Genomic DNA, 22700 nt, shown 5'->3' with positions numbered 1-22700 from the left:
GTTAATGCAATGCACTGCAAGACTGTCAGATGGAGTGACTGTTCAGCAACAACTCTGCCAGAAATGATCTGCAGGTCGCCTCACATCATGTACGTGAGGGGGGAACCCCCTCTTCCTCCTGTGTGAACAGAAGTTTATCCTGTGGATATGGGGGTAGATATTTCTGCTGTAATGGGGCTCCTGTGAGAGTATGGTGAAAGTGCTGTAATGGGGCTCCTGTGGGAGTATGGTGAAAGGGTTTGCACTTTGTTCTTCAGGAAAGCTGTGAACTCAAGGGAATTCAGAGAGCAATTAGTGGTGTGCTGTAGCAATACTTGGTCTTTTTTAAGTGGAAATAGTTGTGGCCAACACCCTGTGCTGTCCAGTTTTGTGCATTTCTAGCAGTGATTTAGCTTTAGCTATCCAAGGAAGAGCCTACAACTCATCCCTGCTATCTGACATGGGCCAGAATGGGGGAGCTGGCTGGACTGCTAGGCTGGGAGGGTGGACTAAAGCAAACGAGGCCCTGGGAAGATGAGATGTGTGCTGCACTTGCTGCCCTAAATAATTGCTGCCTGTAAAAAAATTAATGTAACAAGATTCAATGTGAATCTTAATGAAAAAGGAGGTTTAGTGTAAAGAGAATTTATTTTCCTCAGTCATTGTCACATGCCTTACTCACATTTTCACACCCTCATGGATTCCAAGACACATGTCAAAACCCATGAGGACTGCTCGCATAACACTAAGGATGCGATGCTGGCTTTCAAATCCTTGTTCCATATTTTGGGCTCCTCTTGATGATGCTAGATCTAGTTTTTGAGATGGTTTGAACCAATTTTTAGAATGTTATTTACTTAAGAAGTCCAAGCTATTGCAGTGAATTTGTCTCCCTAAGAATCTTGCTTCTTCCTCTGTAAATCTTGGACAAGGTGGCAACAACTTTTCCTATTAACATCTATCTCTCTTCTGCTTTTACAAAGCCTATTCCTCTCTCACCAAGCTGTGGTGATGCCTTTTCCTCACTGAAGTGACAGCTGTATGGCTCCCTGACTTCTAGGTGAATTGGCTGGTCCTGCAGACTTATCTGGTTACTAAATAAAAAGCCATTTAAAGATTTGCTAGTGTGTGCCACTTTTGATACACAGCCTTCCATTTGTTCACTCACAGACATGGAACTTAGATTAAAAATAGTGGAAATTCAGTGTAAGGGGTTTTACTGAGTGATTGTGTGTCTGGCTTTTGAAATATAACAGTGTTTACTCATTTTGCCCAGATGTCACATGTCCTGTCTGCTTACCTCTGATGGAGGCTGCGACGCTTATTCACTCCCCTGTCCCAGCAGGCATTTCCCTGTTAATTATTCTGAAGCCCAAGCAGTCCCTAGCTTCATCAGAACTCCGATTGTGAAAGAATTATAATATTTAAGGCTGATTCAGGAATTCCCTCAATCTTTGAAAGAGCTTGGTCACAGCATAACGTGTAAGTGGAAGAAGATGAGAGAGGTCTGGCAACTTGATTAGCTAACTGAACCCACCCAGTAAAATTTTTGTTGCTTGTTATGCAGAAAGCAACATGTTCATGTTGTGTAGAAAATGCCAGAGAAACAGTGATAAGCTGCTGAAGGAAAACCCTTTTCATTGCCTGCCAGCAGTGGATTGTCCCTCATCTTTTCTTTCTGTGTTTGACCTTTGTGTCAAGAATGATTAATCTTTACAGAAACAATCAGTGATTAACATGAAGTTTACCCAGAGACAGCCTCCATAGAAAGGGAGCATCAAGGACAGGAATTAGCTTTGGTGAATGTTAGCATTATGGATGTCTGCTGAAGAAGCCACAGATGAAGGCCATTTCCATTTTTGTTTCCACTATAAACCAGACTTTTCCTTGTAGTCATGACAAAGGAATTTTTTGTGTGTGGCTACATGGCTATTGCCAATGAAACTTTTAAGTATTGAGAGACCTGGAACTCACAACTTTGAAATACTTGAATAAATAAAAGGTAGGGAATAGAATAGATGGAGTTTAACTGATCTAGACTGATTTGAAGTTTTCCATGAAAACGGCTGTGGGAATGGGTATGTGTGGGAATTGGACTGGTGGGGACTGACCGTGAATTTGCCTTGGTTGACTACACAGAAGGCACCAATCTGAGATTGTGGGATGCAAAGTGCTGAAGATAGAGAATGTCTAGACCTGATACGGAGAGTTATGTGGGTACCATCAAGATGAATGCTGTTGTTGAGCTAAAGAACTTGCCAGTTTAGGCATGACATATTACAGGCTGAGTAAATACACAGTTGAATAAGATAAGCTAAAGTTACTTAAGTAGCTTGTTAAGGGGGTTTCTAGAGGATTGTGGGATTGTTATGCTAATAGAGACTACCTCATAGTTTCATATAAGGTGACATTGTTAGTGATTGGTAAGCTATGTTTCCATAGAAGGTAATAAAGTTGTTGACTGGTTGGGTAGGACACAGAAGCGCTATAGCCAAGGGTACATATTGTCACGTCTTCTGCATTATGCTGTCTCCTGAGGTTGATCTTCCTAAGTGCAATTATGTCTGATGCTCTAATAAATGAGCTTCTAATCAACACTCAGTCATTCCTGCCTCTTTCATAGCCAAAGACAGTTGGTGTCCCGGCAGGCAGGCGATGTCAAGGGTCAATTGTCACCCCACAGCTGGAATGGTGGCAACAAGGGACCTCTAATTTTATAGAAGATCCAGCTGTTTGGGAAATCAGCTATCAGGCAGCAGTGGTTAGCTGATTTAGTCAGCGAGGCCCCCAGGAATTTTGGATGCTGCAAGAAGCAGACACTTGGAGCTGCTGGGAGAAAAAGGATCTGGATCCGACTACTCATCTGGATCAAGAGTGCAGGTGAACCTGTGGGGAATTACCATGGGACAAGGAATGTCCGTGGTACAGAGGGGCACATATGGACATTTTAAGGCACTTTTAATTAAGCATGGCAAAAAATTGCTGAAGTGGGAACTTAAGAGAATAATGAAGCGGATCTTCCATAGTTTTCCCAATGCTATGACTTTGATTATCCTTACTGTTGATTATTGGGAATCTGTGGGTGTTAAACATTATAATCTAGCTACTAGGAGAGACCCTGAAGCGCCCCATATGCTGCCTGCTTTTCACATTATTTTGGAAACCTTAAAGTTAGAAGTTAAGTTTAATAACTCCAGTACTTCTGTTATCCCTATTCAACCCGAGGCAGCACAGTCCTCTACTCCTTGCCCTTCAGCCCAAGATGATGGTGGCCACACCATCTTGGACCCTCCCCTTCCTGCTGCTCCTCCTCTTCCTCCTTCCTCCTCTGCCAGCCACCATTTTCCTGTCTTCTCCCAAGCTGCCATCTTGCCCCAAAGCCCCTCCCATGGCTCCACCCCCACAGGCCATGTCCCCATGGAACCAGGAACCAGAACCCTGGCTCTGAAAGCTGCCATCTTATCTTGTGGCCTGTCACCTTTCTCCGCTATGGTTAAACATCTTCGCCATAACCTTGCTAAAAATAGAACTGCTTTTATTTCAAGTTATTCTTTTTCCTCGGAAGGAGACCTCAACCCTCCTGAATCTGAGGAACTTCCACTGTACCCCTCGGGTCCTAAAGACCATTGGGAAAAGATCCAAAAAGCTGCAGTTAAAGAAGGGGATCTAGAAGTGGCAGAAAAGTTTACTGTGGTGCCGGTACAGGATGGAAGGCAGGGAGCAAATCTGCGGTGGGAGCCATTGACTTATGAGGAAATAAAAGAACTACATAAATCAGCTAAAGACTATGGGAGGGAACCACCATTTTTTAATAATTTATTTTGTGCAACCCTCACAGCTTGTATTTTAACCCTTTATGATTTGAAGTATTTAATGACAATGCTGCTGTCACCAACACAATACACCTCATGGGAGGGAGGATGGAAAAGACTATTAAATCAGTTGTTGATGGACTATGGGGGTAATCAAGCTTTGGCAGCATTGACTATAGATCATCTTGCCAGTGAGGGAGCACACAATCAACCTGAAGACCAAGCCACAAACCTCCCGAGGCAAGCCTTAAGTGACATTAAAAATGCGGCAAGAAAGGTGCTTTTATGCAAATGCCTGATGGTGTTATAAATGTAATTAGACAACTAGGTCTATTGCGTTAACAGCAATTTAATAACAAAGAAAAAGGATAAAATTCAGTGAATTGAATAGCAATTTGGTATACAAGAATACAATTTAGTAAAAGAATACAATTTAGTGAATAGATTCAGGTATATATTTATATATATATATATATGTGACTATAATTTGCCAGTAATTAAGTATGATTCAAACATAAGCAAAACCAACCGGGGAACAGAGAGAGCTTCTCCTGCTACCTCACGTACGAAACCAACTGGAGTACAGAGAGGGCTTCTCACCCTACCTTACATACAAAACAAAGCAATTCAAATTAAATTTATATCCTATATGCTTATACATATTCATTAATGTTTCCTGTAAGTTTCCTCCCACTTTCAATTCTTAAACTTTACATCCACGGCGCATGCTTCTCTTGTTGCTGGGGGTCTTCAGTCTTCTTTTGGTGGTCTTTGCATGAAGGCTTACACTTATCTTTGTTGTTCTCTGGATAACCTTATAGGTTGTGTGTCCGTATGAAGCATTGTGTTAAGTAAGTAAGCATTATGTTCCAATAATTAGCCATGCATTTCATAGTTAAAGCTATAATTTCAAACCTTATGCTTGAAGCTGTTCCAACTTTGTCCATCTCAAGGTCAATTCTGTTTTGAGACATTACTTATCTTAAAACTACATCCTATATGCTATTTTTAACATGTAACATCTGTTAAGGGGTCCATTTGCCTTGTAACACTAATTGGCTTTATTGCTTTATAATAATAACTTTCCAAATAGTTACAATTTAGTTAGCATGAATCATCTCCATTTATCACAATGGCATTACACCTACACTAGACTTTGTAGAAATAAAGCAAGGGCCTGATGAGCCCTACATGCAGTTCATTGATCACTTAAGGCAAGCCCTAGAGAGACAAGTTACCCATGAAAGGGCAAGAGATGAACTGGTAAAGAAATTGGCTGTATCTAACGCAAATTCATAGTGTAAAAAGGTATTACGTGCCCTTCCACCAGAGCCTGAACCAATTCTATTGCAAATGGCAGAGGCTTGCACTTGCCTCAGGACATCAGAGCACCCTGCAGCCCTACATGCTCAAGCTGTACACCAAGGACTTGCTAAAGCTTTATTGGCAAGTTAAATCCTCATGGCAGGAGAATTATTAGTGTTAGTTATAGTGAACAAACTAGGTACTGATTAGCAAATATGTATTAATGTAGTAGAATTATTATGTACAGACAGATATTTTATACACACTGTGTCCCCTTGACATATCAGTGCAGTGCTGCCAGCTTTTTGTCCAGCCAAAAAAAGGAGCTGGTGCGCTAGTTGAGTTCCATGTTACAATTCCCTTGGTGAAGTAGGCTCTGAAAAGCACAAATACTTCATAATCTTGAGATACAAACCCTCTCCACTGATTAAACTGTTATTGCAATTGAATGTGGTACCATAAATATTCTCTCCAGATGTTTATCTAAAGGAAACTTTAGTCTTCTGCTCCATAAGCTGCATGTCAAGGTATCAGTGTCTGCTTGGAGGAGGTGTAAATTGGTTCCTGCAATGCACATCCGGGAGTATCTGATCTGATAACATCTGGGAATTAGTGAGAAAGGGAGAGATTCTCCAGGAAGATGGAAGGAAAGGAAACCAGGAGTGCCAAGTAATGTCTGTATCTGAGCTCTACTGTAATTTGTGGCTGTGCCGAAACCACACAGCAAATTGGTGATGAAGGGAACAAAGAGCAGCTGAGGCAACCCCAGTCAGGAAGCTGAGTGTGGAAGTGCCTGGAAGAGTAATCAATCTGATGAGTTTACACAGGCTTGGCTCAGACATGTTCATGTGAGGCGCTGCCATGCTTCAGGCTTTGTGCTCAGGTATATGATTCAGTCAGAGGAAACCAACCTAAAGAAAAAAATTATTATTCTGGTTTCAAAGTAAGTGTTTTTCTACTTAAATACACCCAGACTGCATAGCACTTCAGCAGTGCTCTCTACATGTGCAGCACAAAGAATAATGGCTGCCTATACCAGAACACTTCCACATGAGATTGGGCTTTATCCCTTCCATCATTTCCACAACTTTTTTCAGTATCCATGTTCTCCCAGGAAAAACATTGAAAATCTTTAAACATTTCCTTTCTCTTTCTGAGCATTGACCCTGAAGTCAGTGGCACATCTGACTGGTATCTGAGAAAACCACTGTGGTCAGCTTTTCCTTCCCTACTGGGTAGTGGTGAGTGATGGCATGTGTGTGAATCTTGACAGAATGACTGAATTTAGTGTCTGGATAATAATCTGCTATTAGTAAGTTGACTACAACAGCTTAATAAAAGGTATGCTAATAAATATTGGTTCATCTGTTCCACACAGACTTGGTCCTGTATGGGGGAAAAAGCAATTTACAACACTTAATCTCAAGGGCGTAATTTATGACAATACTGGTCTTTGCCTTTACCTGCCACTCCCTGTGGTTACTTAGCAAAATCTTCCTTTTCTGGCCTCACTGCTTGTGTTTGTTTTTATTCTTGTACTTACAGTTATAGGAGAGTTTTACAGGCCTCTGCCACTTCAGAAACCCATCCTTACTTCCCATGATAAACAGCTTCACCCTGCCACCACCAGTGCTGGAATTGGATGTTCTGTCAAAGCTGCTCTGTATCCAGCTCTTTGGTTGTCTTTTAGAAATTCTTTACGACTCCAGGTGACTTAACCCTAGAAATGTCTCAATTGCCATTTTCCATGGTTAAACTATTAAACTTGAAAGACAAGGCAAATGTTTACAGGACTTCAATTTCATCTGCTCCTTTAATGTGTTATAATAATATTTCTGGAATCCCTGGATAACACTGGGCATGAAACTTTAACACTTTATTAATGGTACTTCATATATACACTACTGTCTTTTCAAGCAGATCTATACAACAGCAAGTTGAACTGTTCTTCATTTGTTGCTCAAGGAAGTTACACCTAGCATAAACATGGATTATTGTAGTGTTGTGCACAGTGGGTCTAGAAGTGTGTTGTCAAATAGTGGGATCCGCTCCAGGAAGATTCTTTATGAACATAATAGTCATAGGTGGTCCCTGGGACAGAGAGCTTGCAGCTGAAGGCAGAATTTGTGTAGGAGGGGCTCAATCAAGGAAGAAGAAAGGTGCATGTTGCAATGGCAGCCAGTGTTTTACACTTTTGAAGCTGAGTTTAAGAGATCAGAAATTACATGGCTCAAAGCTTTTGAAAAGCAGAGATTGAGGGATGGGCAAAAAGGGTGGGGTGCATAGCACAGGGCAGACTCAGATATTCAGGCGTTCAAAAACCACTTTCTTATTTTGTCCTGTGCCTCCAGTTCAGTGTTACTGTTACTTCTGCTTTGCAGCCTTTCCCTAGGCCAGCCTAAGGTAGGGTGTGAGAAGAGATCTGGGGTGGGTCACTCCTTTTCCTTTGAGTCAGTTGTCTCCTGGTGTTTCTGAATCCAAGAAAAGCATCAGGAAAACAGTGGCTTTGGTCATCTCCACTCTTAGGTAAAGTGCTAAAGAAAACCTCCAACAAAAACCCCAATACATACGTATAGGGAATATCTCCTATCTGTGCAGTGACTACCTTGAACTGTTAAAGCAACTTTTTGATACCGCTAGTTTTTACAGACTAATTATGTGAATTTACACAGAATATTACAGATAGCAGTACTGGCATTCTTTAAGCTGGCAGGTCTGGTTATGCAGGTTGCCTAGTCCAAGACTTTGTCCAAAATGTTTGTCAGGTGGTGGTGCAGGACACGGGATTCCACTCAGGATGCCTTTTCTGGAGGAAGTCCAGGCACAGAGGGAATCTTGCACAGCAGGCTGAGGACGGGAAGGCGCAGGCTTTAGGTAATTTTGAAAAAGCTACTCCCATTCCAACTTTTTAGCCTCCCCACCTTGTCTCGCGGCTCTGGAGGCGGATGCGCAACCTGGATCTCCTTCCAGCCGCAGTGCAAGCCGCACGGCCCGCAGCTCGGTGCCGGTCCATGGGCACTCTGCTCGCAGGACGAACTCCCCGCCATGAGCGCCCCCGCCCGGGAGCGCGCAGGGGGCGGGGCCTCGCGGGGTCTGCCCCGAGCGCACCAATCAGAGAGCGGCAGCGCGGGCGGGGGACCGGCACGAGACCAAGGCGCCAAACAACCCTTCCTCCCTCGGCCGCCGAACGGCGCTCCCGCCTTCCGCTCCCCCAGTAACCAATCACAGCCACGATCCAGCCTCCTGTCCCGCCCCCAGAGGAAAGAAGCCAATGGGAGACGCAGCTGCTGCGGCGCTCAGCCAATCAGCGTCTGAACCATTAGAAAAAAAGGAAGAGCGGAGCCCGTTAGCTCCCGCCCGTGACCTGCGGCGGTGCTGGGCGTTCCGGCCGTGTGGGGCGTTCGAGCCGCGGTCCTGGCGATGCTGCCGGGGGCGGCCGCTCCCCTTGGCCGCTCGGGCCCCGCTGGGCCGCTTTTGCCATGACCCGACCGCTCGGCGAGGGGCTGCCGTCTCCGGTCCCTCCCTTCGCCATGTCCCGCCGCCATGTTACGCCGGCGGCCGCGGGCAGAGAGGCGGCCCAGGAGTGCAGGTACCGGCGGGACGCGGGAGAGGAGCGGGCGCGGTCGTCGCCGGGCACCGGGCCCGCCTAGCGGGATGCCCGGCTGCCGGCGTGCGCCGCGGTGCCCAGGGCGGGTGGCAGGGGTCGGCTCGGCGCGGGTTACCGGGACCTCCCCGGGAGCCTGCCCCGGTGTTCCAGCCGCCAAGGGACCCGGCGGGGGCCTCCTCATCGGAACCGGCACATGGAGCCGCTGTTCGTTGGCCGAGGGCTCTGGCAGCACCCAGGAGTCTGAAGGGAGTGTCCAGCTAAGTTCTGGCTGGCATTTCCAGCACATCCTTCAAAATCCCGGGGCTGTCCCACGTGTGCCCTCGCAGCTCCTGGCGTTACCCAGCCCACCTGCGGAGCTGAGCGGCTCCAGCGGTTCGGTTCTAACCGAGAGCTTGGGGTGTCGGTTCAGCTTCCCAAGCTGCTCCGGCCGGGACCGGCGGCTAACGGTGCTGCAGGACGCTGCCCAGTGCAAACACTGACCGTCACTGGCAGCGTTTTCTGACTTGACAAACTTGTCTGCTGGCTAGAAATTCTAATTCTGCCAAAGACTTGAGGTTTTTCAGAGGCTGCCGAGTTGTTTCTTGCTGAATGAGACAAGTCATAATTTTCGTATGCTATTAGTAACACCTTAATTTGTTCAGATCCTCTGTTTTGATAGCACTGTCATTTAAATGAAGGGGATAGGGTAAAAATAGCTAACTTTTTCAATCTTACTTTTTGCCCAAGAAAGTGAAACGAAACTTTGTAATTTCGGTTTTGTTGCAGTTGAATTTTTCTATGTAAGTTTCTGGTCTGGCTGGTTTTGTTTTCCTATTTTGTTTTTATTTTCCTGCGGAGCTTTTCAAGATACTCTGTGTCATTAAAGATATAGTAACTTTTTGTAGCTTATTCCTGTGTTAAGTGAATTTGCTATCTTGGAGCTATTGCTAGTGTATTCTAATACAGCTTTTTAAAAGGATAGTTTTTAGCCAGCCAGACACAACCAGGAACCTGGCTGTAAACACTGACTGCTTTTACCAAATGCTCAGGGGGTTATTTTTTAAGGCAAGTGAAAGTATTTCCTCCTTCCCTCTTCCCTGCAGGCTGTGTCCTTAGTTTTGAAAGGCCTGGAAGGTCTGTTAGGTTCATCTCCTGGCCATGCAGCCTTTTTCTTTTGTTGTGTGAGATCATGTGTATTTATGGGTTTTGCATTTTTTTTTGATTTTTAGTGGTCTCCTTGTTGTTTCAGTTGAGCTGAGATTTCACAAAGTATGGTGTGGTAGTTTTTATTTGGGATAAAAAGTCTTGTTGAATTTATATATATTGCTGAAAAATGTTGACTAGGGCTGTATAGTTGAGAAAGATACATTGAACAACTGTGAGTGTCATGTTAGCAAGAGTGAAACACAGTAACCTCCTACTAAAGGGTGGAGATTCTCCTGTGAAAGGTTTGTGAACAGTTTTGGCCCCATTCACATAGAAAATCACATTTCTCTTTTTACTTTCACATTTTTGTGAAAAGCTGTTTGGATGGCCCAGTTATTTTTCACTTTCTTCCTTGTACTGTATTACATTCTTTCTTTTTTTCTTTCCCCCACCCTTTGCTTTTGTCTGAAGTTCCTAGTACACTTCCTTGTCTGAGACCTTATACAGAATCTTGGCTGAACAATTCCTCACCCTTGCACTCCAAAAAGCAGGGTTACAAATGCATTGGTGGATAAGCACCTTCAAACAAGTAGTCTAAGACAAATCACTCACCATCTCTTCATTCAAATTAAACTTGAGGGAGAAGGGAAGTGCCTTCATTCCCTGTTTTTTTTACAAGGCTTTGTATAATTATGGAATAAGCAGAAGTTTTGTTACAAAGCTCTTGTATTTATAATAAAAGACGACAAAAAAATAGAGCAACATGGGAAGGACATAAGCAGTCATTTGAAATCAGTGGCTATGGAAACAAGGACAGAGGTGGCATAAGGCCTTGGTTTTGGTTTTGTTACAAGGTGCCCTCAGAGGTCAGAGTAACTGAGGTTCTTGTTAATAGGACCCTTGGGGCAGATTAGAGAGAAAGAACACTGAATATGTGGTGTTTATATGTATATACATGTATAGGGTTTATTTTAGAATAATTTGGTTGCAATGGAAACGAGGTATGTAGCCATTATGGTTATTATCTCTACTAATGTGATAATATAAAAGTATGAAAATACCACTTAAGAAAATACATAAGGAAAAGAAAGAAAAAGCAAGGATAAGAGTAGACTGTGGAGAGATATCGTTGCAATTCTGATGTCTGCTGCTCAAAGTGACGCTTGCTGTCTTGATCAGTCAGGGATGGAGGAAGTCCCCAAAACAGAGTTCAGTGGGTTCATAGACATTCGGGTGGGAATGCCCAGGTACCTCCCTTGGAGAGGATGAATTAACAGTCTGTTACAAGGCCCCAGAAATGAGTCTGGGGGCACTTCAGGGGTATTTGATGGTTTATGACCCTATCTTAGACTGGTGTTTCTCCTATTATGTCTTATTAGGAGGGATAAGTACCTTCAGGCCTAGGTGTGAAAATCCCAATACCTCCCCGTGGGTGGGGAGGTGTTGTTTGACACCTGAGCCATGTGTGTAAGGGAGGACATTGATGTGATAAAAAGCATTTTCCCACCTACACAGGGTCTATGCCTTATTCACCTTATCTGGCTCAAGCCCCAGCTTGTTTTGTCACCGCCATCCTCCTGTGCTGGGTGTACAGCCTCTCCTGTCTTAGGCAGATCAGAGGTTTCAACACAGCACACAAACCCCCCTCTTCTTCCCCCTTCCATTGCGGGGTGCAAGCCTGGGCCTCAGCAATGTTGTTTGTTTGAATCAGTGACCTTTAACATTTCTGTCCCTCACAGTTTGTCTTCAAGATTTAAGTGCAGAGGGGAATCTGGGTGGTAACTGAAGAGGAGATGTGGCCTGCCAGCAGTGCTTCATGTGCAGTATGGGGCTTTAATGGGGAAGAAAGAAGTACAGTCACTTAGGAAAATGTAGTTAGGAGGGGTTTGGAAGGATACACAGTGTGGAAAGCTGTAAGCACCGGATGGTTTTGCAGCTTGAGAGCGCTCCAAGCAAGCAGCGGGTGTGTCCTGAGGAATGCGAGGTGGAGAGGGCTTTGCTGTGAGCAGGTGAGGCCAGTGTGGAATGCAAGGAGGTCTAGGGCAGAAAAACAAATCCATCAGCAGCAATAACAGTGAATAAACCTGCATTTAAGTCTTTGGTTCTTCTGTTGAGCTGAAATATGGGGATCCTGTGTGCTGAAATTTTTCTCTTATTTGAAAGTAGCTAAGCGATGTAAGCAGCGAGAGTTGTTAGGCCGCAAGTTGAACTTCACTTGAACTACAAGGCTCTGTTGAGTAAGTCAAAGATGGATTATAGCAAAACGTGGGGCTAACAACCTGAACATTAACAGCTGTTAGACTAGACAATGTTAATGGCTTAAATATTACTTTAAAATTAATAGCTGGAGTGGACAGCCCATAAATCGTGGTATGTGAACATTAACAACCATATTACAATATGGACTACAGAACCAACTGAAATTCCCCCTGAAACAGCCTAAGAGGGTGTGTATATGACCACAGAGCACCACTGGGTAGCAGAACAGTGAACCAATGAAGACTGACAGGATCCCAGACCCTAAAATCACTATTGGCCTGGACTGCTGAGTAGTTCAGGTTGCCCAGGGATTTCTGTTTGTGGTTCCTTTTTTGAGGCACCAGCTTAAGCTAACACCAGGTAACTGATTTGTGCCAGTAAACCTGTCTAATGGAATTGAGATCCTAGTGTCAAAAATTTAACACATAAATTGATGTAGCATGAGGGAAGAGCACACGTATTTTGGCCTATGTCAAAGTGAGCTGGGACAAGCTGGAGGCAGCCAGTCTTTGACAAGTAGTTTCTCTGCTTTCTTTGGTACACTAAACCTAGTTTTGTGCACTCACAGATTCTGATTACAGATTAATTTTCACTGAGTTACAGTATCTTCAAATATCAGTGCTTGTGGGTATCCTGATTTAAGAAGTATCAGTGCATTATAAACAGCTCTTTGTATTTCTGTACGTGCTAAAAACACAAAAGCCATGTTAGAAAATGCAAAAGTGATGGTTAAAAGCTTAGAGAGATAGAAGATTAAATCCAAATTAATTTGTGAGCTGTGGTTTCCTCTGGTCTCATTCATTCTGGGCCATTCAAAAATGGTTATGAGTCTGTGAGGACACAGTCATTTATGGATACTTGAATATATTACCTTAGATTCCGGAGTTAGTAGGTTTTGCCTTGGTTATCACTGTTGCTCAGGCAGTAACAATGTAAGAAGGTACAGAAAGACAGCAAAATGTGGAACCAACCTCTGCTGTTCCTGCAACATCAATACTTTCTGTATTTCTGTACTTTCTGATGTGCTGTTCTCACATCAATACTTTGTTTGAACTTTGAGACACTTCCAAAACTCTGTATATCCTTAAAGTCATTAGCAAACTGTGGAAGAAGATGAAGATACCAAGTTCACAGATTCTGATGTATTTTGTTCAAATTGCTCGTTGTTCAGCCATTTTCAAGGTTGGAAATCTTCCCATTTTTCAAAGTGATATTCTTCAGTGGAGAAAGCCTTGGTGTTCTCAAGTCCCAGTTGTTCTTGCCAGAGAAAAAACCTTCTAATTTAAAGGTAATAATTATCTTGTAGGTGGCTATAGGCTGCTGTCTCTGTTGGAAGCCAGGTGAGATGCTAACTTGAGTTAGCAGCTCAGAGTAATAGTGGACATGGGGAAGTTGTTAATGTCATCACATAATGTGCTGCTCACACCTAGAATACTGGATGCAGGTGAGGTCAGTCCCATTCAGGAAAATGTAGTTTAAGGTGAAACGGTGCTTAAGATTTACAGGGATTATAAAGAAAACAGTTTGAGTGAGGAAATTGTCAGGTTAACAAGCAGAGTGAAGGCTAGAAGGTGAAGAGGATGATGTTTTTTCTGATTTATCAGAAATAAGAGCTGCTGGCATTAAAGAAAATCTGTAGAAATAATTTACAGTATTTTAATTATATAACAGTCACCAAATGGGCATTTAGGTGTTGTTCTTTTAAAATGATAAAGTTATGTTTTCTCTTTAGAAACCAGATGATTACGGATTTCTTCAAACCAGTTTTAAGTCAAGGTAAATATGTTTGGTTTTTTTTAAGTGGAAGACATTTATATGAATTTTAATTGTGTAAGTGTGCAGAATGGTTGTCCAATCTCATTCCATATTGGAGCAGCAACATAATGAGTATAACAAATATATCAAAATGAGCACATTTAAATTTTTTCTAATAATGTAAATGAAAATATCAATTTCCTGTTTCATTTCTTTAAATAGTGATGTAACTATTATTTCAAGTTATGCCTCATGCTTAAGCCAGATTGTTTATAACAACTGAAGCTGCATCATAGGTCATATGATTCTTTGCATAGCAGTAGCAAAACTGGATGGTTAAGTTAATTAATTTTGGATTACATGTGGTAGAGAGAGAAAATACCAAGTAATACACTATAATGAGGTTTGTTTTGTATTTTTTTTTCTTCCGGTATAATTTTTGTGAATAATTAGTCTTTTCTCTCCTAGACCATGGCCATAAAGACAGAATTGTGCTGTCCTCACCAGACAAAGGAAATGTAAAAGATGAAGGAATGGGACTGTCAGTTTTACGCACTGAAGGTTTTGAAAAGAATTCATCTTCCCCAAAGAAGGTCAGAAGAGAAAGATGCCAGACCAAACACCAAATAAGTCCTGTGGTAGGTGTCTTTTGGAAAAGAATTGAGGAAAAGGACAGTGTAAACATGTCAGAGAATGGCAGAGTGTGCAGGCCCCTGGGTTCGCTGTACCCCAGAGTTGTGATTCAGAAACTCTTCGTTGCTGCAGTGTCTCACATGTGTTCCTTGACCAAAAAGGAAAAGACTGCCTAGCCAGAGCAGGGAAGAAATGACAAGTGTCTGGGTGTAAGGAGAGAACCATTGTCTTATGGAAATAGTTGAGAAGAGAAGAATGACTGTATGGACCTCACAGACTCCAGCTCAGACTCTGACAAATGGGTTTTGCCTCCAGAAGCTGATATTTGAAAAGCCTGGGCTGGAAATAATGGCACTGTGAGCGTCACATCTCTGTGCTCAAGCCAGATTTCCCCCCTGCCCTGCTCTCCTACTGATTCTGCATTTACGTTGTCACTGGAAGCTCTCTGCAGAGAAAGGGAATGGGAGAAGCAGAAATTGAAACAATCTTAGCCGCATTCTGTAAAGCCATTCTAAGGAACAAATGTTTTGCATCACGTGTTTTTAAGAGAGTTATTAAAGGTGCAAATCACTGACCCATCAAGCATAACAGAAGTTTATGTTCTTTTGCTATTCCTTTGGAAGTTTTAAGTCATGCTTGGGTAAGCTGGTTCTTATTAATTTTACAATCTGGTTCTTCATCATTTTACAATCAGTGAAAAATCCTGTTTTAAAAGTAAGGGAGATATTCTGGGCTAGATGCAAGCATAGAAATGCAATAGAAATTGTAACTTGAAATTGTGTTTTGTAGAAAAAGATGCCTTTATCTTAAATGCCTTATAATCTAGTGTTTTACAATGTGGCTTAGGGAGCAGACTGGCAAATTTCTGCTATTTAGAAGTTGTAGTTAATAGCAGTTCAGATATATGCATTTAAGACACAGTATTTCGATAGAAATGGGAGTGGTCCTATTAAAAATATAGTATTTAATTACAGGTTGCTTTTAATCTGAAGAAAAAAATTATGATTTGGGTTCTGGAGAGATCTTTGCAGCTGTGTTTTAAATTTTTCTTGAAATGAGGTCTATTAACATATTTCTGGGGGTGTGTCAAACTAAGTCTGTGCTGGATTCAACACTGTTTTTAAAAAGTATACAATTAACTTTTTTTACTCCCTCTGTCTTTATTTTTAGGGAAATGGATGTCCTATAAGAAAAATAATGCCTTTTGGTTCAAGGGAGATTGCCTCAGGTAAGAGCATTGCTGTTATTATAGAATTAATGAATCAGTCAAATTCATTACTTTGTGTCTCCTTTTAATGTTTTTTTTCCCTTGAATTTTTTTAAATTTTCTCTTACTAAAACAATATTTGCTGCTGAATAGTCAATGGTATTTCTAATATTTGGCAAATTTGAAGAGTTTTTAAAGTAACTTATGATTTTAGTGTAAAACACATTAATTATAACTTAATTAAAATTTGTGATATTTCATTTCTTAAAATCTTGATCCCAGATTATTTTTATGGTTTCTCTTGCGCTTTGGATAATCCACATTTTCTGTGGTGGTTAATAAATTGTGCCTTTCAGTTTAATCCAGGAAGAATTTTCTTGTTGAAGCAACCACTAAAGTTGAGCTGGTATTTTTGTTGCTTTTTGACCTTTTTAACCACATAATTTTGTTCTATGGGTGGTAGAATGGAATCTAAAAAGCTTGAGGTAGGTCAATAGAGAGATGAAAATTTAAAAAGAAAAGAAAGGATGTCTATGGCTGTGGAAACCCATCAGACTCTTTGCTGCTCTAGTTCTAGTTGACTTAAAAAACAGGAGTTAGTTTTTTAAATGTAAAGCTGTTACATGTTTGATTTTTAAAACTAAGATTGTTACTATTTTGACTTTTTTAGAAGTGATAACAGTGTTTTATTTTTTTCTCCAACACTTCACAGATGACCCATCTCAACCAAGGTTAACACAGGTTTTGGAACATGAGGCATCTACTCCACATGCATTTAGAACATCATCTGAGATGGCCTCTGGTGCACCAAAGAGCTCAGCTGTTCCTTCACACTTCCTCAAGGTGTCCTTTGGGCTATCCAAATCAAGAGACTCTCCTGGGAAAAGAAAACACACTGCCATGGGTGTGGATGTAGATAGTTCAGATCAATCTGAAGTGAATGACCCTGCTTTTAGTAGATCATCTTCAAAATGCAAATATAGGAGGTGTGACTTTGTAAAAAATATCTTTTTAAAGTCTCCTCATGATGATGTTCTTCAGCTCAAAGAGCCTGCTGCCCTGTCTAGACATGATTTGACTTTTTCAGAGGAATTCCTCAACTCAAGCAATGAAAAGGAGAAAAATAATTACTCTTCTGTAGGTTTGTCATCTTCATATTCTGCACACATTCCTGCTAAAAATAACCACATTTCTGTTGTGGATACCAAAGAGAATCAATTGCAGCTGGCTAACTCATGCTTTTTCTTGGAAAAGTCCCTTTCTTTTTCTCAGGAAAAAAGTACTGTCTTGCCTTCTCCCCAGCATTTAACACAAACAAAAGGCGTGAAATCCCCTCTCCAGTTTGCTGGCTTATCTCAGGTATTGGATGCTAAGAAAGAGCAAGATAAAAGACCAGAAAAACATGAATGGAATAAAGGATACAGTATTCAACCCAGCAACAGTTTTTCAAATACAATTAATGAGATTTCTGAAAATACTCCTGATTCTGGTAGAGTGGAAATCCCTGGGACGTTTGGACTGTCCCCAGAGACCGGTAAAGGTGTTCCCCCTTCAGTGCTTTTGACAGAGTCTTTCACGGACAGTGATGATGAGTCTTCACAAACCTCAGGAGAACTAGAAGTTAAAAGGAACTTTACACACAAGTCCAAGCTGAACAGAAAATGGCAAAGCAGCTCTGAGAGTGAAGATGACATTTTGGAATCCATCCTAGATGATGATGATGATGATGATGAAGAAGAAGAAATTTTAATGCCGCTGCAAAAAATTCTCAGTTCAAGTCTCAAGCCAGAGTCAAGAACTCTGGAAGACTCTTTTGACAGTGTTTCTCAAGACACTGTAACTCCATTACTGAAGCTTCATGTAAGTTGGCTAAAAACAAAAAAAATACATTCTTTCAAGTATTCTTTTATGGATGTTATTTGCAAGAAAAATAATGTAGATTTTAGCACAGTACAAGGCCCAATAGGTGCTAAGTTATTACCCCATATTTCAAATTTTAGGAGAATGAAATTTTACGTAGTAGCTGTATACCCCCAAAACACAGTCAGAGGCCCAGCTGAATGGAGATATCTCATACTCAAAAATCAAACTGCCTCCAACCTTACCTGTTCCATCTGGCACATACAGACAGCAACTTGTTCAGTTGTGCTAGTGATCTAATTTCTGCTGTTTAGCTCAGTTTTAAATAACAAGCTGCTCTGCTTACTTGGCTTAAGGGTCCTGTGCTGCTGTACAGTTACAGTGTAGGTGGAGCAGGGATGTGCTTGTTAACTGTGCTTGTCCTGGGAATGTCTGAGAAGGATGGTTTATACTGCCAGATTGATTTAGCTCTATCCCTTCTGGTTGTTTCTAGGAGTTCTGGGGTCCCCCCCCAAAGTTGGGAGGTTATTTTTAGAAGATGTGTGCAGTCTAATGTTTTTGTTTTCCTAGTCAGGTAAGATTTTCATGAGTCGAAGGAAGGAGGAAATTGATGTAGATGTACATTCAGAGATCTGTGTGCTAGGCTCCAGTCATATATTCTTGGTGCAGTCTGTGATTGTCAGAGATCTGTGTATGAGTAAGTGTGGTGTTTTCTTTGAGGTTGTACTTCATGGAAATTGGAAGTATTTTAGGATTTTAAAAAGTGGAATGAATTCTGATCACAAGGGATAGATGACATCTTTGAATCCCTGTGTATAGGATATTATGGTGATGAATTGGTCTGTGTTTTTAAAAATTAGTTCATTTGTTCAATAAGAACTTGTCAAATAGGTAGTGATTTTGAAGTTTTATTGTAAAATAATGTTTTAATAGGGAAGGGACCTACCTGCAGCAGGTCTTAGTGTGGCATTCCTGACAGTGCAGGTTGAAAATGGCTGTATTATTTAAACAAAGATTTTTGTGCTGAGCCTGGCTGGGTTGGAATTAATTTTCTTAATAATAGCTGTATGGTGCCATGTGTTTCAGGCAAATCCAGTGTTGATAATAGACCAGTCTTCTACCTGTTGTGGAGCAGTACTTGCACAGCATCAAGGCTTTGTCTTCTTCCCATGCTGCCCCGCTAGAGCAGACAAAAAGCTGGGAGGGAACAGAGCCTGGAAAGCAGACCCTGGATGACCAAAGGGATATATTCCATGCCACATAATGTCAGGCTCAGCAATCAAAAAACCAAGTGGGGGGAATTAGTCTGGCTTGTAGCCATTGCTCAGAGTGTAGCTGGGCATCCTTCTGCTTGTCAGAGGTGTTGAGTGGCTGCCTTTTGAATTGCTTTTTCTTTTCTCGCTTATGCCTTTCCTTTATTAAACTGTTGTTATCTTAAGGCACGATTTCTCTTGTCTTTGCTTTTCTTGCTTTTCTTTTCACTGCCCTGGACCACTGTCCGGGGAAATGATCAAGCTGTGTGGTGCTTAGCTGCTGCCTGGGGTCAGCCCATCACTAGTTTCTGGAGTGGAAAACGAACAGCAGCATACCTGTGTAAATTCTCTCTTCTGCCTCCCCTTTCCTCATGCTTTTCAATCTCTGATAGGGTTTGTGTTGACTGAGTTACTATCTCCATGGGCAGATGTTGAGCAGCTGTAATTATTTAATCTGTTCTTATGATTCTGTAATCAAGAGTGTTATAGATCAGACTTGTATGGTTTCATATGTATTTCACAATCTTGGCCAACATGACTACCTGATTAATGGTTAAACCTGATAAACACACACAGCCTAGATCAAATGCTTGTGGGACATGTGTGTGACCACAACATCTGGCTGGCCTGTTTGTGATTTAATTAATGGCCAAATAAGACAAAACAGTTAAGAGCTGTCCCAACACTTTGTGATTTTTGCATATACCCACAGTCTTCTTTTGTAAGAAAGGGCATGTGTGTACATTGAAATAAAGTTTTGATTTCTCAGTTCTTCAACAGTTACTTGACAGATATTAACCAAATATAAAATAACCTGAGAAGTGTTCAGCTTTCCTACACGATATCCCACACAAAGACATGCTGCTTGTTACATTTAAAAGGTGACTGTATATCAGGGTGGTGTCAGAAGAGCTGTGCTTGTCCAAAGAATGGAATCATGGCCATAAAATATTTCAAATCTGTTGTATGCTACAAGATGAATAAAAGACTGGCTACTGAAAAAACAAGCCAATAGCAAAATTTGTTAAAATTTTGTGTTGTTCTGTTTATTAGCTCCTTAATTTGGTTTTGTATCAGGATTTTGATTGGAAATTTTGTTTTGTTTGATTAATTTAGAGGTGATCTAGCAAACACTGGAATTTTGCCCTCTAGGGACTCTGAAAGTAAAAATAAAATGAGTAATTTTTGGAGGTTCTTTGTCTCATGCACAAGAATGGGGATCCCTGGGGTCTCAGTGGATGATCATAATAGTAAAGTTGTGAGGTTAGAAGCTTCTGATGGTAATGCTCTTTGCGAAGGTCAGCCACAGACATGCAGAGACTTGCTTCACTGCTCAGATCCACTGTGAAGCAGTTATTTCTAAATTAGTCACAGAGAGATTTGATCATTATGTAAAATTGTCAAGGGACTGAGAAACCTAAATGGATAATCTTTCTGTTTTGTAGGGTCTCCTTTAGGTTTATGTCTGCATGTAAAATATCATTAAAATTGGAAGAGGTTTCTATTTTGATTATTGTCTAATAATGAATTAATGGCTTATGGTGTTTTTTAAATGTCTTACTGTTTCATTTACAGCTTTCTAAGACTCCTATTTTAAGCAAGGTGTCATATGTGAACAGCTTAGATCATCTCTTGAAGGAGAAAGAAGAATCTAGAAGGTTTGTTTCTTAAAGCTGGTTTGAAAAATGTGGGATGGTGTTGTAGAAGCTTGGATTTGCCTTGTCTCCCCCGAACTGATGGAGTTTGATTAGCAGCAAGCTAAGCTTTGCCTGCTGATGCTACCAACATACAACTGAACTGACAGGACCTACAAGTGTTGCTTAAATGGTAAAAGCTGAATGACAGGCTCCTTCCAAGCAACAAGGAATGATTTGTGATACATCTGTTTACCCCTGAAGAGCCAGGCTAAATTTACTGTTGCCTTTGTTTTAGGTCAGCGAGCCAGCTAGCAGCTGCTGGTCAGGCATGAAATAGAAATATTTATATAGACTGACTATAGTAGTTTTTTTTAAAGGCATTTTTTAGCTCAATATTGGTTGCTGAAATTTTGCAGGCTATTGTTGTCTGAGTAGTTACACAGATCAGTGAACAGAACTAGTGAGTATTCTTACAAGAGATCTTTTGGGTAGGAAGTGAAATTGGTTTATGTGTTAATAACAAGTGGTGGTGATGGGTATATGTGTTTAACTGCTTATGTGATTAACTGTTTTGATTAAAGAATTTGACCCTGGTAGCTATGGGCTGATTGCCATGGAGTAGCAGATACCCCTGTAACTATTGATGTTTAACAAATAAAATGCTTGTTTGGTGATTAGAAAAAAGTAAACATTCATCCACAAGATGGTGAGTTTTGTGCAATTACAAAAACTTTATTGGAGGTTGGTTGAGTATTTGTGTCTGACAAACCAGTGATTGATTGTGCTGTTGGAAATTGATTAGGTTTTGGGAACCATTCACTTTGCCTTGGGTTTTACACAGATGCAATGACCACATGGTTTTACCATGTGTAACTGGCTCCTGACTCCAGGATTCACATTCAGAGCTTGCATTTTGTTGATTTTGTTGTAAATATTAAATGGTGATGATAATGCTCTGCTGCTGCTGTTCTTTCAGGTTAGAGGAAATAGAGAAACAGTTACAGGAAGATATAGAAAGAGATGACAATGCTTCAGGTGGAGAAAATGAGGACAATGCCAGTGGACACGATCTCTCAGAAGAACACAGGTCCTTGCAACTCCACAACTAATTAAATCTTGATCTTTGCTTTTTTAGCCTTTTTTCCATCCCCACCCCCAACCTCTCTCTGTTTCCAACAATTGTTAGTATGTTTAATGAGAACCATGTTAAAATCTTTTGGGGTTGGATGGATTTCCTTGGGTGCAACTGTATTCTAACAATTCAGCTTTCACATAAGACTGATGTGTTCATCACCTGCAAATTACATTCTCAAGCAGCTAATAGCTTCTCAGTGTTTGAATTGATAAAAGCTGTTTTGAATTTTACAGGGCATTTATAAAGAGATTTTCAGTAGTAACTTATGTCATACCTGACAAACATCCTGGAGAAGATTTATTTGATTTATCAGCTGCTGGGAAAATCTTCACTCAACATAACCTTGACTTGAGGAATTTTCACTTTGTCCCTCAAAATCGTATAGAATATTTGCTTCTTAGGTAAGAATATACTCTTCACTTTGTTGTGTTTATTTGTACAATTTTCTTTTCATTTTTAACAATTTTAAGGTACTATTTAATCTTTGCATGCAAATGGATTCTGTCTTAGTAAATAGGCAAGACTGACTCTCTTTCCCTGGAATTTTCCTTTCTGAGTTAACATTACAGGACAGTAAATTGTAATTTGAAGCTTCCTTCTTTCCTCCTCTGGAATTCTTGAAAAACTTTTTAAATGAGACATTAGGAAAACCAGCTGTTCTGGCCTCTTCCATATTTCTACCACATGGGGCTATCGTTGATAACCTTACCAGTTTGTGGAAGTCAAATGTAGAAGTGAAACATTACAATGAACACAAGCTTAACTATCTTCAGACTGAAAGACCTTTGTGGTTATCTATTTGTGACCTTCTAGTGTTACATTATGTCTGCTGACAGCCTTTTGGTGCTTCCTCCTGGATGGGTCTGGCACTTGAGGCTCCATCTGATGAGGATTGCAGAGGGTCAGGATCTCTGACATCTGTTAGATTCAGTCACTGAGCCACCAGCGTGTGTGTGTGTACATAAACAACTGCTCTGTAACCCAGAGGCATTTCTGCTCTTTATTTACAAGGCTGTTGCACTACTAATAGCTGGACAAATATTTGCCTAATGCCACAAGCGTAAATCCTGAAAATTTCTGGTTATTTCATTTGGTATTTTATTCCAAACATCCATAAGAGGAACTGAGAGAGT

The 22700-nt window shown here is 41.2% G+C and overlaps 1 protein-coding gene across 2 annotated transcripts in view; it reads left to right on the top strand.

Moving 5' to 3' along the window:
* Nucleotides 1-8461: 8461 nt before the first annotated feature.
* Nucleotides 8462-22700, top strand: part of SLF2 (SMC5/6 complex localization factor 2) — a 29135-nt gene continuing 14896 nt past the window's right edge. For both annotated transcript variants that reach the window (XR_001331338.2, XM_014250528.2), the window contains exons 1-8: nucleotides 8462-8685; nucleotides 13820-13863; nucleotides 14311-14480; nucleotides 15646-15703; nucleotides 16395-17542; nucleotides 20371-20453; nucleotides 21409-21519; nucleotides 21801-21968. Coding sequence is in view for 1 of the 2 variants with exons in the window: in XM_014250528.2 (XP_014106003.2) it covers nucleotides 8576-8685; nucleotides 13820-13863; nucleotides 14311-14480; nucleotides 15646-15703; nucleotides 16395-17542; nucleotides 20371-20453; nucleotides 21409-21519; nucleotides 21801-21968 (1892 nt within the window). In the remaining variant the exon portion in view is untranslated. The remainder of the gene's footprint in view (nucleotides 8686-13819; nucleotides 13864-14310; nucleotides 14481-15645; nucleotides 15704-16394; nucleotides 17543-20370; nucleotides 20454-21408; nucleotides 21520-21800; nucleotides 21969-22700) is intronic.

The sequence above is a fragment of the Pseudopodoces humilis genome, chromosome 9, assembly GCF_049639895.1.
Source record: "Pseudopodoces humilis isolate 2021_Gansu_Grassland_sample_001 chromosome 9, ASM4963989v1, whole genome shotgun sequence".
NCBI classification, from domain to species: Eukaryota; Metazoa; Chordata; class Aves; order Passeriformes; family Paridae; genus Pseudopodoces; species Pseudopodoces humilis.
This window is presented reverse-complemented; position numbering and strand designations above follow the sequence as displayed.